Source organism: Salvelinus namaycush, chromosome 12, assembly GCF_016432855.1.
Source record: "Salvelinus namaycush isolate Seneca chromosome 12, SaNama_1.0, whole genome shotgun sequence".
In the NCBI taxonomy this organism is placed as follows: domain Eukaryota; kingdom Metazoa; phylum Chordata; class Actinopteri; order Salmoniformes; family Salmonidae; genus Salvelinus; species Salvelinus namaycush.
The window spans coordinates 12,138,702-12,156,340 of record NC_052318.1 but is presented as its reverse complement, the minus strand read 5'-3'; the positions used below and the strand labels follow the sequence as shown (position 1 = coordinate 12,156,340).

At 44.9% G+C, this 17,639-nt stretch overlaps 1 protein-coding gene across 1 annotated transcript in view; it reads left to right on the top strand.

Annotated features, from left to right (window-relative positions):
• Positions 1–16,905, top strand: part of LOC120056901 (alpha-tectorin-like) — a 42,235-nt gene extending 25,330 nt beyond the window's left edge. The window contains exons 13-22 of the mRNA XM_039005169.1: positions 1,781–2,161; positions 2,409–2,570; positions 2,707–2,831; positions 3,116–3,396; positions 5,938–6,048; positions 7,125–7,327; positions 12,511–12,698; positions 13,621–13,848; positions 14,016–14,134; positions 16,522–16,905. Of these exons, the coding sequence (XP_038861097.1) occupies positions 1,781–2,161; positions 2,409–2,570; positions 2,707–2,831; positions 3,116–3,396; positions 5,938–6,048; positions 7,125–7,327; positions 12,511–12,698; positions 13,621–13,848; positions 14,016–14,134; positions 16,522–16,625 (1,902 nt within the window). The 3' untranslated portion in view covers positions 16,626–16,905. The remainder of the gene's footprint in view (positions 1–1,780; positions 2,162–2,408; positions 2,571–2,706; positions 2,832–3,115; positions 3,397–5,937; positions 6,049–7,124; positions 7,328–12,510; positions 12,699–13,620; positions 13,849–14,015; positions 14,135–16,521) is intronic.
• Positions 16,906–17,639: the final 734 nt, after the last annotated feature.

Sequence of the window (17,639 nt, the reverse complement as noted above, 5' to 3'; positions counted from 1 at the left end):
ACTATTCACATCCCTTGCCTTTTACCAAATTTTGTTGTGTTACAGCCTGAATTTAAAATTGATTACATTTAGATTTTGTGTCCCTGTACTACATGCAATACTCCATAATGTCAAAGTTGAGTGTTTATACCTTTATTAAAAATTAAAAGCTGAATTTCTTGAGTCAATAAGTATTCAACCCCTTTTTTTATGGCATGCCTAAATAAGTTCAGGAGTAAAAATGTGCTTAACAACTCACATAATAATTTGCATGGACTCACTCTGTGTGCAATAATAATGTCTAACATGATTTTTAAATGACTCCTTCATCTCTGTACCCTACACATACAATTATCTATAAGGTCCCTCAGTCGAGCAGTAAATTTCAAACACAGATTCAACCACAAGACAAGGGAGGTTTTCCAATGCCTCACAAAGAAGGGCAACTATTGGTAGATGGGTAAAAAAAAGCATAAATTGAATATCCGTTTGAGCATGGTGAAGTTATTAATTACACTTTGGATGGTGTATCAATAAACCCAGTCACTACAAAGACACAGGCGTTCTTCCTAACTCAGTTGCCGGAGAGGAAGGAAACCGTTCAAGGATTTCACCATGAGGCCAATGGTGACTTTAAAATAGTTACATAGTTTAATGGCTGTGACAGGAGAAAACTGAGGACAGACCAACAACATTGTAGTTACTCCACAATACTAACCTAATTGAAAATAAGGAAGGCTGTACAGAATACAAATATTCCAAAACATGTATCCTGTTTGCAGCAAGGCACTAAAGTAATAATACAAATAAATGTGGCAAAGCAATTCACTTTTTGTCCTGAATACAAAGTGTTATGTTTGGGGCAAATACAATAAAAAGTATTTTATTTATTTTATTTTACCTTTATTTAACTAGGCAAGTCAGTTAAGAACAAATTCTTATTTTCAATGATGGCCAAGGAACAGTAGGTTAACTGCCCTGTTCAGGGGCAGAACGACATATTTTTACCTTGTTAGCTTGGAGATTTGATCTTGAAACCTTTCGGTTACTAGTCCAACGCTCTAACCACTAGGCTACCTGCCGCATTACTGAGTACCACTCTCCATATTTTCAAGCATAGTGGTGGCTGCATCATGTTATGGGTATGCTTGTAATCATTAAGGACTGGGGAGTTTTTCAGGATAAAGAAACGGAATGGAACTAAGCACAGTCAAAATCCTAGAGGAAAACCTGGTTCAGTCTGCTTTCCACCAGACACTGGGAGATAAATTCATCTTCCAGCAGGACAATAACATAAAACACAAGACCAAATCTACGCTGTAGTTGCTTACCAAGAAGACAGTGAATGTTCCTGCATGACCCAGTTCTGACTTAAATCTACTTCAAAATCTATGGCAAGACCTGAAAATGGTTGTCTAGCAATGATCAACAACTAATTTGACAGAGCTTGAAGAATTTTGAAAAGAATAATGGGCAACTGTTGCACAATCCAGGTGTGGAAAGCTCTTAGAGACATACCCAGAAAGAGTCACAGCTGTAATCGCTGCCAAAGGTGCTTCTACAAAGTATTGACTCAGGGGTAAATGAGATATTTCTGTATTTCATATTCAATACATTTGAAAACATTTCTAAAAACATGTTTTCACTTTGTCATTATGGGGTATTATGTGTAGATATATATATTCTTTTAAGTAATCCATTTTGAATTCAGGTTGTAACACAAAACATTTAGGAAAAGTCAAGGGGTATGAATACTTTCTGAAGGCACTGTATTGTCATAACTTATGTTTCTCTTCGCCAGCCCAAACAACTGTTCTGGAATGGCGACTGCACCAAGCGCTGCCAGTGCATCGGCCGCAACCTCATCCAGTGCGACCCGCGCCGCTGCAAGGCCGAGGAGGAGTGTGCCCTGCACCATGGTGTGCGCGGCTGCTTTGCCCGGCGCTCACAGCACTGCGTGGCATCCGGCGGCGGCGTCTTCAGGACCTTTGACGGGGCGTCCTTGCGCCTGCCTGCCTCCTGCTCCTTCGTGCTGTCCACCAACTGCCACAAGCTACCTGACCTCTCCTTCCAGCTCATCGCCAACTTCGACAAGTGGAGCACGCCAAACCTCACCACCATCTCCCACGCATACCTCTATATCAACGAGGAGAATATTCTGATCTCCGGGAGCACTGTGAAAGTGAGGAGAAAAGAGTGATGAGATGGATGGTTGATAGATTAATAGATTAATTAATAAATGGATGGATGAGTATTAGCATCACTTTATAATGTTTATTATGAAAAGAATGCATGGGAAATGTGTGTGTTTGTATTAGTTTGAAGTTAGATGGTGAGTTATGTGTATGGTTATTTTTGTATGTGTACTTAAAGTCTCACCACGTCAATGCGCGCATGAATCTCCGCTTTCTCATCTTCCTCCTAACCAGGTGAACGGCACGCCCGTATCGGTGCCATTCGTCACGGGTTTAATGACACGCGTCTCCACGTCGGAGGGCTTCCTGGTCATCGACACACCACAGGACATCCAGGTGCGCTACAACCGCTTCAACACGCTTAGTATCACCATGGGCCAGCGGCTGCAAAACAAGGTTTGTTGTTTTCCTTATGGTTGTAGAGCATTATATAAGCTTTATGTAATGCATTATATGGTTATTGTAAAGCGTCTTTAGGTTTTAGAAAATAACTGTGAGAGCTATAAAAGAGCTATGTATTATTATTATTCAGGTGTGTGGCCTTTGTGGCAACTTCAACGGAGACCCCACTGACGACTACATCACCTCCCGCGGGAAGCCAGCCATCAGCGCCCTGGAGCTGGCCCAGAGCTGGAAGACCAATGGGATGCAGAACAGGTGAATAGGAGAGGAGGCATGGGAAGTGGTGACATGGAAGAGATAGACAGTCGTTAAATTGACAGTAACATTTTTTAAAATGTTTTTGCTTATCACACCTAGGGTTTTGTTGCTTCCTCCAAGCTGTTTTTAAACTTGTTTGCTGGTTATTTGGCAGTGTCCAGAATCTTCTAGGATTTCTGGAGAATGTTGTGGTGCTAGTTTAAACAGATTTGTGCATTCAAAAGCGTGGATGGATCTTCCCATCTCAACCTCTACCTCCCATCTCTTCTCCCTCTCCCCAGCTGTGACGAGACCCAGTACGTGGCACTGGCCCAGTCGTGCGAGAACACGGCCGTGCTTGGCCTCCAGGGCGAGGAGGGGTGCCAGAAGCTCACCCAAATGAAGGGCTTCTTCCAGCCCTGCCACGGCCTGCTGGACCCCAGGCCATTCTACCAGTCCTGCTACCTGGACGGCTGCTACAACCACCGCAAGGCCCAGGTGTGCGGCTCGCTCGCTGCCTACGGCGAGGCCTGCCGCTCCCTGGGCACGCTCACCACAAAATGGATCGCGCAGGAGAACTGCTGTAAGGGCACGGGATGGGGACGGTCATGGGGGCATGGTGAAAGAATGGCTTTCTGGAGGAGGGTTACAAAGGGAGGCACAAGGGTGAATATGTACCAATTTGTGCAGTTTGATAAAATAATATTTAGAACACTCTAAGAAACTAAAATTAAAATGTGGAACTTGAAGACAGTTCTATAGCTTTGAAAAATGTTTTCCCTCTAAGAGTTCTGCAGGGGTAAGTCCTTGGACCATTATTGTTCCTACTAAACTGTACATGCTACCAATGGGCGATGTAACACACAAACATATTGTCCAATGGCTTTCATTGTTTCAAACTTGAGCTACGGTGCCTTCAGAAGTTATTCAAACCCCTTAACTTATTCTACATTTTGTTGTTACAGCCTGAATTCAAAATTAATCTCACCCACCTACACAAATAGCAAATTGAAAACATGTTTTTAGAAATGTTAGCAAATTTATTTAAAATAAAATATAGAAAAATCGAATTTCCATAAGTATTCACACCCCTGAGACAATACTTTGTAGAAGGACCTTTGGCGGCGATTACGGCTTTGAGTCGTCTTGGGTATGTCTGTATCAGCTTTGCACATCTGGATTTAGGGATTTTCTCCCATTCTTCCTTGTAGATTTTCTCAAGCTCTGTTAAATTAGATGGGGAGCGGCAGTGAACAGCAATCTTCAAGTCTTTCCACAGATATTCAATGGGATTCAAGTCTGGGCTTTGGCTGGGCCACTCTAGGACTGCTTTGGCTGTATGCTTGGGGTCAATGTCCTGTTGGAACATATACTAAACAAAAATATAAATGCAACATGCAACAATTTCATTTTTTTACCGAGTTACAGTTCATATAAGGAAATCAGTCTATTGAAATGAATTCATTAGGCCCTAATCTATGGATTTCACATGACTGGGAATACAGATATGCATTTGTTGATCACAGATGCCTGTAAAAAAAGTAGGAGCGTGGGTCAGAAAACCAGTCAGTATCTAGCGTGACCACCATTTACCTCTTGCAGTCTAGCATGACCACCATTTACATCTCCTTCAAATAGAGTTGATCAGGCTGTTGATTGTGGCCTGTGTAATGTTGTACCAGTGAACCAGTGTCGATCCAGAGAATCCCAAACCTGCTCAATGGATGACATGTCTGGTGAGTATGCAGGCCAAGGAAGAACTGGGAAATTTTCAGCAGCCAGGAATTGTATACAGATCCTTGCGACATGGGGCCATGCATTCTCATGCTCAAACATGAGGTGATGGTAGCGGATGAATGGCATGACAATGGGTCTCAGGATCTCGTTACGGTAGTTCTGTGCATTCAAACTGCCATCAATAAAATGCAATTGTGTTCATTATCTGTAGTTTATGCCTGCCCATACCATAACCATGGAGCATTCTGTTCTCAACATTGTCATCAGCAAACTGCTCGCCCACACGACGCCATACAAGTGGTCTGCGGCTGTGAGGCGAGTTGGACGTACTGTCAAATTCTCAAAAAAAACTTTGGAGGAGGCTTATGGTATAGAAATTAACATAAAATTCTCTGGCAGCAAAGAATGTGTTGTGTGACAAAACTGCACATTTTAGATTGGCCTTTTATTGTCCCCAGCACAAGGTGCACCTGTGTAATGAGCATGCTGTTTAATCATGTTCTTGATATACCACACCTGTCAGGTGGATGGATTATCTTTGCAAAGGAGAAATGCTCACTAACAGGGATGTAAACATATTTGTGCACAAAATTTGAGAGAAATCTTTTTTGTGCATATGGAACATTTCTGAATATCTTTTATTTCATCTCATGAAACATGGGATTTATATTTAAAAAATTTTGTTCAGTGTAAATCTTTGCCCCAGTCTAAGGTCATTTGCACTCTGAATCATCATCTCATCAATGATTTGCATGTATTTGGTTCCATTCATTGTACCCTCTATCCTTACCAGTCTCCCAGTCCCTGCTGCTGAAAAGCATCCCCATGGCATGATGCTGCCACCACCACGCTTCACAGTAGGGATGGTGTTAGACTGTTAGACAGGTAATGAGTTGTGCACAGTTAAGGAACATTTTTGTCTCCTCAGACCACAGAATCTTTTGCCTTATGGTCTGTCTTTCACATGACTTTTTGCATACTCCAGGCGATCAAAGGAAATTGGATGCACCTGAGCTCAATTTGGAACATCATAGCCAAGTGGTGTTAATACTTTATTTCATTTTCAATACATTTGCAAAAATGTCAAATTACTTTGTCATTATGGGGGTATAATGTCTAGATGGGTGGGATAAAAATACATTTTATCTATTTTAAATTCCGTCTGTAACACAACAAAATGTGCAATAAGTCAAGGGGTATTAATACTGAAGGCACTTTATATACGGGTAACTTGAGCTTGGAGCATGTGTTAATGTCTGGGGGGTTTGCAGGAAAATGTTTGTTACATTTATAAAACATAGCATTAGGCTCTTCAAGAATAACAGTCAGTACACTTGGTTGGATGAGGTGGTGTGACAGCTAACATTTTGCCTGGATCTGTCTTTAGCAGAATGGATCTACGACCCCTGTGCAGGAGAGATCTGCACCAACAACACGTGTGAGCAGGAAAACGGGGGAGACCTGTGTGGCTGCCCCGAGCTGCCCAACAACGCTGGGGGTGAGTGTGTGGAGGGAGGGAGGGAGGGGGTGGTGGTAATCGTTAGGCTATACAGGGTAAATATATATTTTATCTCTGTTTATTTTTCATCTTAATAATTTATTTATCCAGCTCAGTCTTATTTTGATCAAACCTTTTACAAGAATACATTGGTCGTGTTCATTAGGCATGAAATGGGAGTACTATTTGGTATTTTATTAGGATCCCCATTAGCTGTTGGGAAAGCAGCAGCTACACTTCCTGGGGTCCACGCAAAACATGAAACACTGCATAATACAGAATATTAATAGACAAGAACAGCTCAAGGACAGAACTACTTGAATCCTGACTGGTTGCATCACTGCCTGGTATGGCAACTGCTCGGCCTCTGACCACAAAACACTACAGAGGGTAGTGCATACGGCCCAGTACATCACCGGGGCCAAGCTTCCTGCCATCCAGGACCTCTATACCAGGCAGTGTAAGAGGAAGGCCCTAAAAATTGTCAGACTCCAGCCACCCTAGTCATAGACTGTTCTCTCTGCTACCGCACGGCAAGCGGTACCGGAGCGCCAAGTCTAGGTCCAAGACGCTTCTAAACAGCTTCTACCCCCAAGCCATAAGACTCCTGAACATCTAATCAGACTATTTGCATTGCCCCCCCCCCCCCCCCCCCCCCCCCCATTCTACGCTGCTGATACTCTCTGTTATTATCTATGCATAGTCACTTTAATAACTCTACCTACATGTACATATTACCTCAATTACCTCGACACCGGTGCCCCCGTACATTGACTCTGTACAGGTACCCCATGTATAAAGCCCCGCTATTGTTATTTACTGCTGCTCTTTAATTGTTTGTTATTCTTATCTCTCACTTTTTGGTGGGGTATTTTCTTAAAACTGCATTGTTGGTTAAGGTTTTGTAAGTAAGCATTTCACTGTAAGGTCTATCTATACCTGTTGTATTCGGCGCATGTGACAAATAAGATTTGATTTGATTCAAGTTTGAACACGACCCAAGCCCAAGTCTAGCAACTGTATTCAAGTTAGCTACCGTAGTCTTATGATTCTCAACCCCTGTGTTTTCCCACTAGACGAGGATGACATCATCCAGGCAGAGGTGACGTGTAAGCACGCCCAGATGGAGGTGTCCATCTCCAAGTGTAAGCTCTTCCAGCTGGGCTTCGAGCGCGAGGACGTGAGGATCAACGACCAGCACTGCCCCGGCATTGAGGGAGAGGACTTCATATCCTTTCACATCAACAACACCAAGGGCCATTGCGGCTCCATCGTACAGGTAATTAACCACAGATCTAGGATCAGTGGATAATTATTAAAACCTGACCTTAATTATTAGGGGTGTGATAATACAGTTGAAGTCGGAAGTTTACATACACTTAGGTTGGAGTCATTAAAACTCATTTTTCAACCACTCCACAAATTACTTTAACAAACTATAGTTTTTGCAAGTCGGTTAGGACATATACTTTGTGCATGACACAAGTCATTTTTCCAACAATTGTTTACAGACAGATTATTTCACTTATAATTCACTGTATCACAATTCTAGTGTGTCAAAAGTTAACATACACTCAGTTGACTGTGCCTTTAAACAGCTTGGAAAATTCCCCAAAATGATGTCATTGCTTTAGAAGCTTCTGATAGGCTAATTGACATCATTTGTGTCAATTGGAGGTGTACCTGTGGATGTATTTCAAGGCCTACCTTCAAACTCAGTGCCTCTTTGCTTGACATCATGGGAAAATCAAAAGAAATCAGCCAAGATCTCGGAAAGAAAAATTGTAGACCTCCACAAGTCTGGTTCATCCTTGGGAGCAATTTCCAAAGGCCTGAAGGTACCACGTTCATCTGTACAAACAATAGTACGCAAGTATAAACACCATGGGACCACGCAGCTGTCACACCGCTCAGAAAGAAGACGCATTCTGTCTCCTAGAGATGAACGTACTTTGGTGCGAAAAGTGCAAAACAAAAAGTATCTATATCCACAGTAAAGCAAGTCCTATATCAACATAACCTGAAAGGCCGCTCAGCAAGGAAGAAGCCACTGTTCCAAAACCACCATAAAAAAGCCAGACTACGGTTTGCAACTGCACATGGGGACAAAGATTGTACTTTTTGGAGAAATGTCCTCTGTCCTGATGAAACAGAAATAGAACTGTTTGGCCATAATGACCATCGTTATTTTTGGAGGAAAAAGGGGGAGGCTTGCAAGCTGAAGAACACCATCCCAACCGTGAAGCACGGGGGTGGCAGCATCATGTTGTGGGGTTGCTTTGCTGCAGGAGGGACTGGTGCACTTCACAAAATAGATGGCATCATGAGGTGGGAAAATTATGTGGATATATTGAAGCAACATCTCAAGACATCAGTCAGGAAGTTAAAGCTTGGTGGCAAATGGGTCTTCCAAATGGACAATGACCCCAAGCATACTTCCAAAGTTGTGGCAAAATGGCATAAGGACAACAAAGTCAAGGTATTGGAGTGGCCATCACAAAACCCTGACCTCAATCCTATAGAAAATTTGTGGGCATAACTGAAAAAGCGTTTGCGAGCAAGGAGGCCTATAAACTTGACTCAGTTACACCAGCTCTGTCAGGATGAATGGGCCAAAATTCACCCAACTTTTTGTGGGAAGCTTGTGGAAGGCTACCTGAAATGTTTGACCGAAGTTAAACAATTTAAAGGCAATGCTACCAAATACTAATTGAGTGTATGTAAACTTCTGACCACTGGGAATGTGATGAAATAAATAAAAGCTGAAATATTGTCACGATCGTCAAAGGGACTGAGAGAGGACCAAGGCGCAGCGCGTGTAAAGCACATCTTCTTTTTATTTAAAGAAGGAAAAAACAAAACAAACCAACAAAACAGACGACCGTGAAGCTATACAAACATAAGTGCTGACACAAAACACTTCGACAGACAATTCCCCACAAACAGCTAAAGCCTATGGTTGCCTTAAATATGGCTCCCAATCAGAGACAACAATAACCAGCTGTCTCTAATTGAGACCCAATTCAGACAACCATAGACTTTCCTAGATACCTACACTCAACCATAGACACAGCTAGACTTCTATACTAAACATAAACCCAACTACTCTAATAAACCCCCTAAACCTTACAACCACCCTAGACACTACAAAAAACACATACATTCCCCATGTCACACCCTGACCTAACTAGAATAATTAAGAAAACAAAGAATACTAAGGCCAGGGCGTGACATAACCCCCCCCTTAAGGTGCGAACTCCGGGCGCACCAGCACATAGTCTAGGGGAGGGTCTGGGTGGGCTTCCGTCCACGGCGGCGGCTCCGGCACTGGTCGTGGTCCCCACCCCACCATAGTCACTACCCGCTTACGTAGCCTCCTCCAAATGGTCACCCTCCACATTAACCCCACTGGATTAAGGGGCAGCACCGGACTAAGGGGCAGCACCGGACTAAGGGGCAGCACCGGACTAAGGGGCAGCACCGGACTAAGGGGCAGCACCGGACTAAGGGGCAGCACCGGACTAAGGGGCAGCACCGGACTAAGGGGCAGCACCGGACTAAGGGGCAGCACCGGACTAAGGGGCAGCACCAGGATAAGGGGCAGCTCCGGACTGAGGGACGGCAGCTCCGGACTGAGGGACGGCAGCTCCGGACTGAGGGACGGATCCTGGCTGGATGACGGCTCTGGCGGATCCTGGCTGGACGGCTCTGGCGGATCCTGGCTGTACGGCTCATGGCTGGCTGACGGATCTGGCTGCTCATGGCTGGCTGACGGATCTGGCTGCTCATGGCTGGCTGACGGATCTGGCTGCTCATGGCTGGCTGACGGATCTGGCTGCTCATGGCTGGCTGACGGATCTGGCTGCTCATGGCTGGCTGACGGATCTGGCTGCTCATGGCTGGCTGACGGATCTGGACGCTCATGGCTGGCTGACGGATCTGGACGCTCATGGCTGGCTGACGGATCTGGACGCTCATGGCTGGCTGACGGCTCTGGCAGATCCTGTCTGGTTGGCGGCTCTGGCAGATCCTGTCCGGTTGGCGGCTCTGGCAGATCCTGTCCGGTTGGCGGCTCTGGCAGATCCTGTCCGGTTGGCGGCTCTGGCAGATCCTGTCTGGTTGGCGGCTCTGGCAGATCCTGTCTGGTTGGCGGCTCTGGCAGATCCTGTCTGGTTGGCGGCTCTGGCAGATCCTGTCTGGTTGGCGGCTCTGGCAGATCCTGACTGACGAATGGCTCTAGCGGCTCCTGACTGACTAACGGCTCTGACGGCTCGGGACAGACGGGCGGCTCTAATGGCTCTGGACAGACGGATGGCTCAGACGGCGCTGGGGAGACGGATGGCTCAGATGGCGCTGGGGAGACGGATGGCTCAGATGGCGCTGGGCAGACGGATGGCTCTGGCCGGATGAGGCGCACTGTAGGCCTGGTGCGTGGTGCCGGAACTGGAGGCACCGGGCTAAGGACACGCACCTTCAGGCTAGTGCGGGGAGAAGGAACAGGGCATACTGGACCCTGGGAGCGCACATTAGGCCTAGTGCGTGGTGCCGGAACTGGTGGTACCGGACTGGGGACACGCATCTCAGGGCTAGTGCGGGGAGCAGCAACAGGACGCACAGGACTCTGGGGACACACAGGAGGCTTGGTGCGTGGTTTAGGCACTGGTGGTAAAGGGCTGGAGACACGCACCATAGGGCTAGTGCGTGGAGGAGGCACTGGTGGTACTGGGTTGGGGCGGGGTGGTGGCGCCGGAAATACCAGACCGCGCAGGCGTACTGGCTCCCTTGAGCACTGAGCCTGCCCAACCTTACCTGGTTGTATGCTCCCCGTCGCCCGACCAGTGCGGGGAGGTGGAATAACCCGCACCGGGCTATGTAGGCGAACCGGGGACACAATGCGTAAGGCTGGTGCCATGTAAGCCGGCCCGAGGAGACGCACTGGTGACCAGATGCGTTGGGCCGGCTTCATGACATCCGGCTCAACGCTCAATCTAGCCCGGCCAATACGTGGAGCTGGAATGTACCGAACCGGGCTATGCACCCATACAGGAGACACAGTACAGGAGACACCATGCGCTCTACTGCGTAACACGGTGTCTGCCCGTACTCTCGCTCTCCACGGTAAGTACAGGGAGTAGGCGCAGGTCTCCTACCTGACTTCGCCACACTCCCTTTAAGGCCCCCCCCAAGAAATTTTTGGGTTGTACTCACAGGCTTCCAGCCTTGCTTCCGTGCTGCCTCCTCATATCGCCTCCTCTCGGCTTTAGCTGCCTCCAGCTCTTCACGAGGGAGGCGATATTCTCCCGGTTGTGCCCAAGGTCCCTTACCATCCAGTATCTCCTCCCATGTCCATGAATCCTGTGTAGGTGGGTCCTGTTGCCGCTTGACACGCCGCTTGGTCCTAGATTGGTGGGGAATTCTGTCACGATCGTCAAAGGGACTGAGAGAGGACCAAGGCGCAGCGCGTGTAAAGTACATCTTCTTTTTATTTAAAGAAGGAAAAAACAAAACAAACCAACAAAACAGACGACCGTGAAGCTATACAAACATAAGTGCTGACACAAAACACTTCGACATAGACAATTCCCCACAAACAGCTAAAGCCTATGGTTGCCTTAAATATGGCTCCCAATCAGAGACAACAATAACCAGCTGTCTCTAATTGAGACCCAATTCAGGCAACCATAGACTTTCCTAGATACCTACACTCAACCATAGACACAGCTAGACTTCTATACTAAACATAAACCCAACTACTCTAATAAACCCCCTAAACCTTACAACCACCCTAGACACTACAAAAAACACATACATTCCCCATGTCACACCCTGACCTAACTAGAATAATTAAGAAAACAAAGAATACTAAGGCCAGGGCGTGACAAATATATCATTCTCTCTACTATTATTCTGACATTTCACATTCTTAAAATAAAGTGGTGATCCTAACTGACCTACGACAGGTATTTTTACTCGGATTAAATGTCAGGAATTGTGAAAAACTGAGTTTAAATGTATTTGGCTAAGGTGTACGTAAACTTCCGACTTCAACTGTATATCTGACCCTATATCAGTGATCTCCTTCTACATTAACAACACCAGGGGCCACGTGGCTGTATTGTAAAGGTTGCCACAGATCTGTAGTCCGATTATTTTACCTTTAATCATAACTAGTCATTATGGGGATTGAAAAATATCTGATCCTGGAGCAGTGGTTAGTGCTACTTCCACCTACTGGTGGCAAACACATGCCGTAGGCTTGTGACTCATCCCCAAGGGGCAATAGGACTTAATTTTATTGGTGAGAAACTGTATAGCCAATAGGGTAGACCTGTCATTTCCTATCGCAAGGGCCAGTAGGGCTCCATGTTACTGATGAACTCTCTTCCCCGACCAATAGGCATACTATACTTACTGTAATGATGTTTATTGTCCTGCATATCTGCCATTTATATTTTCTACCAGTCCAACAGCACACACATCATGTACAAGAACACGGTGTGGATTGAGAGCGTGAACAACACTGGCAACATCATTACCAGGGACAAGACCATCAACGTGGAGTTTTCCTGCGCCTACGAGCTGGACCTCAAGATATCTCTGGAGACCGTGCTTAGGCCCATGCTCAGGTTAGAGGACCTACTCTTTCTCAACTTTCCCCAAATTCCCAGGTTTTCCAAAAATCTCAGTTGGAAGATTCCAAGAATCAGAAGGGAAATCTAAGCAGGAAATCTGGAATCCTCAAATCATAACTTCCTGGGAATTTTGGGAGAGTTAGCGGAATTTTTCAACCCTACTGTGATTGTTTTCAATTAAAATGGTCAAAAGAAACTAAAATAGCTTCTTGGCAAAGACTAATTTCTCAAGGAAGAATTTTACTAGGACTGTCTGGGAGTAGTCTGAGTGGGAAGGGGGAAACTGAAAACTACCTGTTATTGGCAGAGAGGTTTGGAACCCTTTTTCTTATTGGTCTATTAACTAATTTACCACCTGGTGATGTCACCAGGTAGCTCAAAACTCCATCACACCAAAACAGGCTGAAATTTCAGGCAGTCTTTTTAAACAGCTTTTACACTAAAAGGGCATTATCATTTTCACAATTTCACAGTATTATTCCAACCTCATAGTGTGGAAATGTATATAAAACACTAGAAATCAAGTTTTTGACTGCACTAGGCCTTTAAAGGACAAGTTCACTTTTTTCCCCTTTTTTTTCCCAAAAATGTATTTGGCATGTTATAGAAATGTCCAGAAACTTTTTTTTTGCGATTTCACTTGGTTTGGAGAAACTTGCCCACCAGTGATTTACTTTCTCATGCTCGTTGTATGTTCATGTTGTACACATGAAATTGTGTCATTACAACTTTATCCGCAACGTTATAGCATTCCGTTGGTCTCAAGCGATACTTCTCCGTGTAGCCCAGAAAAGTACTGCTCCACACAAGACCAATGTTTTCCATCGCCTGACTTGTTATAGAGTTTATTCAATGATATCCCTCAATGATATCCCTCACCCCCTTCCTATATCTCTCTCTCCCTAAACCCTTTCTCCAGTGTGATCAACCTCACCCTCCCCACCCAGGAGGGTAACTTCATCACTAAGATGGCACTGTACAAGAACTCGTCGTACCACCAGCCGTACCGCGAGGGCGAGGTGGTGCTGAGCACACGGGACATCCTCTTCGTGGGGGTGTTTGTGGAGGGGGCCGACGAGAACCAGCTCATCCTTATCGTCAATATGTGCTGGGCCACGCCGTCCCGCTACAGCAGCGACCGGCTCCGCTACATCATCATAGAAAGAGGGTAGGCTCAAAATAACATACCACATGTCTGCAGCCAAAATAGCACCCTATCCCCTATAAATTGCACAAATGACAGACAAACGGATGGACAGACGTTAGGAACAGACGTTAGGTTGTATTGTACGAAAACAAAGGACCACACTAACTTCTCTTTCTTTATCTATGAAGTTGTCCCAACATCAAGGATAACACCATAGGCATGGCTGAGAACGGGGTGTCCCTCACCTGCCGCTTCCACGTCACAGTCTTCAAGTTCATTGGGGACTATGACGAGGTCCACCTCCACTGTGACGTGTCGCTGTGTGACCACGAGATCAATGCCTGCAAAGTGGTGAGGAGACCCTGAACATGGAGATGAACACTGAATTAAATCCGGAACCAGTTTCATCTTTGTCCAGTTTTTATAAGTGGCAAATGATAACAAATCTAACATGTTGTGAAGCATGCTTAGAATAGCTAAGCTTACAATGGCTATGTTATGCCAGCTTAATACAAGTGTGTGTGTGTGTGTGTGTGTGTGTGTGTGTGTGTGTGTGTGTGTGTGTGTGTGTGTGTGTGTGTGTGTGTGTGTGTGTGTGTGTGTGTGTGTGTGTGTGTGTGTGTGTGTGTGTGTGTGTGTGTGTGTGTGTGTGTGTGTGTAGAACTGTCCCCACAACAGGAGGATGTACACGGACTACAGCAATCACAAGGAGCAGATCCTCACTGTAGGACCCATCAGAAGGAGAGGTACAGATCAGTGTTGCCCTAGTGTGTGTGTGCGTGCATGTATGTGATGCAGACATGTCGCCTCAGTGTAAGCATGCACTTGTGTAAATACCAGTATGTGTGCGATTCACAATTTTGTGTGTACTTGTGTATATTAGAGTCGGACTGGTGTGAGGTGGGGAACGGGGGCTGTGAGCAGATCTGCACCAGTAAAGGGATGGGAGCTGTGTGTAGCTGTGTGACTGGGATGCTGCAGAGGGACGGAAAGAGCTGTAGAGGTAAACACACATCCTTTACATTGCTATATGGGTCATTCTATGAATAAAGTGCCTTTTAAGTATTGTAATTTTGTTTAAAAAAAATACTATTTGACATAATATTGTTACGAAGAAGGTTAAAATTATCCCATCTCAACAGTGTGACCGGAGTTGCAAAATTCCGGTAACTTTCCCAAAATTCCCAAGTTTGCCAGAAATCCCAGTTGTAAGATTCCTGGAATCAGAAGGGAATAAGCGACAAAATTGGGGATCCTCAAATCTAACTTGGGATAACTTGGGAATTGTGCAAACAAAAATGCACATACACTCTACGAAGGTTGGGGTCAATTCCATTATAATTGACTGAATTGAAATGGAATTTATCCCACGCACTGTACTGTGGGCACACACTCTGTCTTCATTTTGAAGGTACTGTACTTGCAAGTAAGTGATGTGTAGAGGAAGTCCTGTGTAGCTCAGTTGGAAGAGCTGGCACTTGCAACGCCAGGGTTGTGGGTTTGATTCCCACGGGGCACCAGTATAGGGAGAAAAAAATATATGAAAATGTATGCACTCAGTACTGTAAGTTGCGTCTGCTAAATGACTAAAATGTCAAATGTAAACGTAGAGTGTGACAAGCACAAAGAGTATGCACGTGACTTCCTCGTTCAATATTTTACAATAGTTTTTTTTTACAGTATTTACAGTACTTTTTCCTCTGGTATTAACTTGGTGTTTACTAGGAAAAATATGTGGTATCAATGGTTACTTTCTGGTACTTATTCAACACAATTGGTAACTACTTGTTACCTAATGATAACCAGTTGTGCTTGTTTTAATCAATCCTCAACAAACGAGCACGTAAATCATTAATACTGTGTTATTAACATGTTACCGTCTATTTTTAAGTAATACCTGGTCATTTCAGTACCGTAAAGTAAGTGCTACCAAAACATTATGTTTACGTCCAAAGGCGCACTGGGGTTCTCTTCTTTCTCATCTGACCAGGGGTGAAAGTACGGGACCTCCTATGTGTGCACATGCTTAATCATAGAATTACATTTAGAATCCCTATTAACTCAGTAGGATCTCTGTGGGCCTAGTCGTAAAGATTTATAATTTAACTCTTTAAATGTATTACATTTTATTGTGGCATTAACACAACCAGTCTTGATGTTTTTAGTCACTTCAAAGAGGCTCCTTTACTAGGCTACCCATGCACGTTCATTCACTAGAAACATATATCCAACCTCCAAGCAGTGGTGAATGGAAAGAGACATCTGTTACTCAAACACCACAAAGTGTAATGACATTTTGTCATTAGGCCAGAATTTATGTTTCCACTACTGTCCGCGTGCGTCTCGGTGTCGGCAATTCATCTCTTCCTTGGCAAAATGTCAGTGTTCTCGTCTAACCACATTGCATGTTAGGGCGTAGACTATACCAACCGTTTACTTGTCCATTCGCTCATTTTTCATGCCTCTGACATGTGGTAGCCTAATGATAAATAGTGGTGTAATAGCCTCCAGTTTTCTTGACATTTGGTTTTAATTATTGTGATAGGCTCATGTTTTACCAGTACGGCGTACCCCCACTATTTATTTTGCTGGGACGCCGTACTGGACCACCTTACTTTCACCCCTGCATCTGACCCTTTATTCTGTCCTTCATAAGACATCCTTCTTCATTTCTTTTTTATTCCCTCCATCCAGCTGTCAGCTCCAGCGTTGACCTACGACCCCTCGTTCTCCCTCTGGCCCTTAGCACGGTGGTCTCCGTGCTCCATGCTCACTCACACACTTCTCTCTTCTCCTAACACTGGAAGGACAGTCAGAGAGAGAGGAGGGAGAGAGAGAGACAGATAAAAAGAAAAGAGGAGAGCAATGTAACACGAAATAACAGCAAAATATAGAACAGACAGCTACACTTCCTGCTCACTGTCACAGAGACATCCACAGCAACCAATCACAGAGACAAGAAGCCCTTCCCTCTGGATGGACTTAACAACAACAACTCAAGGCCCTGGATCACAACAACAACAACCACAAGGCCCTGGACCACAACAACAACAACTCACAAGGCCCTGGATCACAACAACCACAAGGCCCTGGATCACAACAACTCACAAGGCCCTGGATCACAACAACAACAACAACTCACAAGGCCCTGGATCACAACAACAACAACTCACAAGGCCCTGGATCACAACAACAACAACTCACAAGGCCCTGGATCACAACAACCACAAGGCCCTGGATCACAACAACTCACAAGGCCCTGGATCACAACAACAACAACAACTCACAAGGCCCTGGATCACAACAACAACAACTCACAAGGCCCTGGATCACAACAACAACAACTCACAAGGCCCTGGATCACAACAACCACAAGGCCCTGGATCACAACAACTCACAAGGCCCTGGATCACAACAACAACAACTCACAAGGCCCTTGATCACAATGAAAAAAGCCCCCCCAAAGAATATTTTTACTCACATAAACTTTAGCTAGAGAGAAGAAAGTCAGTATATTTCATTTAAAAAACAGCTTAGTGAGTTAGTATTAGATAAAGAGTTTTTTTTATGAGAGGTGAGGGCATAGTTTGCCCTACATTTATCTTTGATGGCAAAGCTTGGTTTCCAAAATGATTAAAAAATATATTTTATCATTATTTATGTGTGAAGTCTAAGGCTGTGTATGTGAATCGATTACCTGTTCCCCACTCAGCCCCTTATCCCCTACTCTGAAAATATTGAATGAGTCTCAATAACATACAATGTGCTGGTAGATGTGCCTTGACTGGTCATGTCACACTGCCATTCTACTT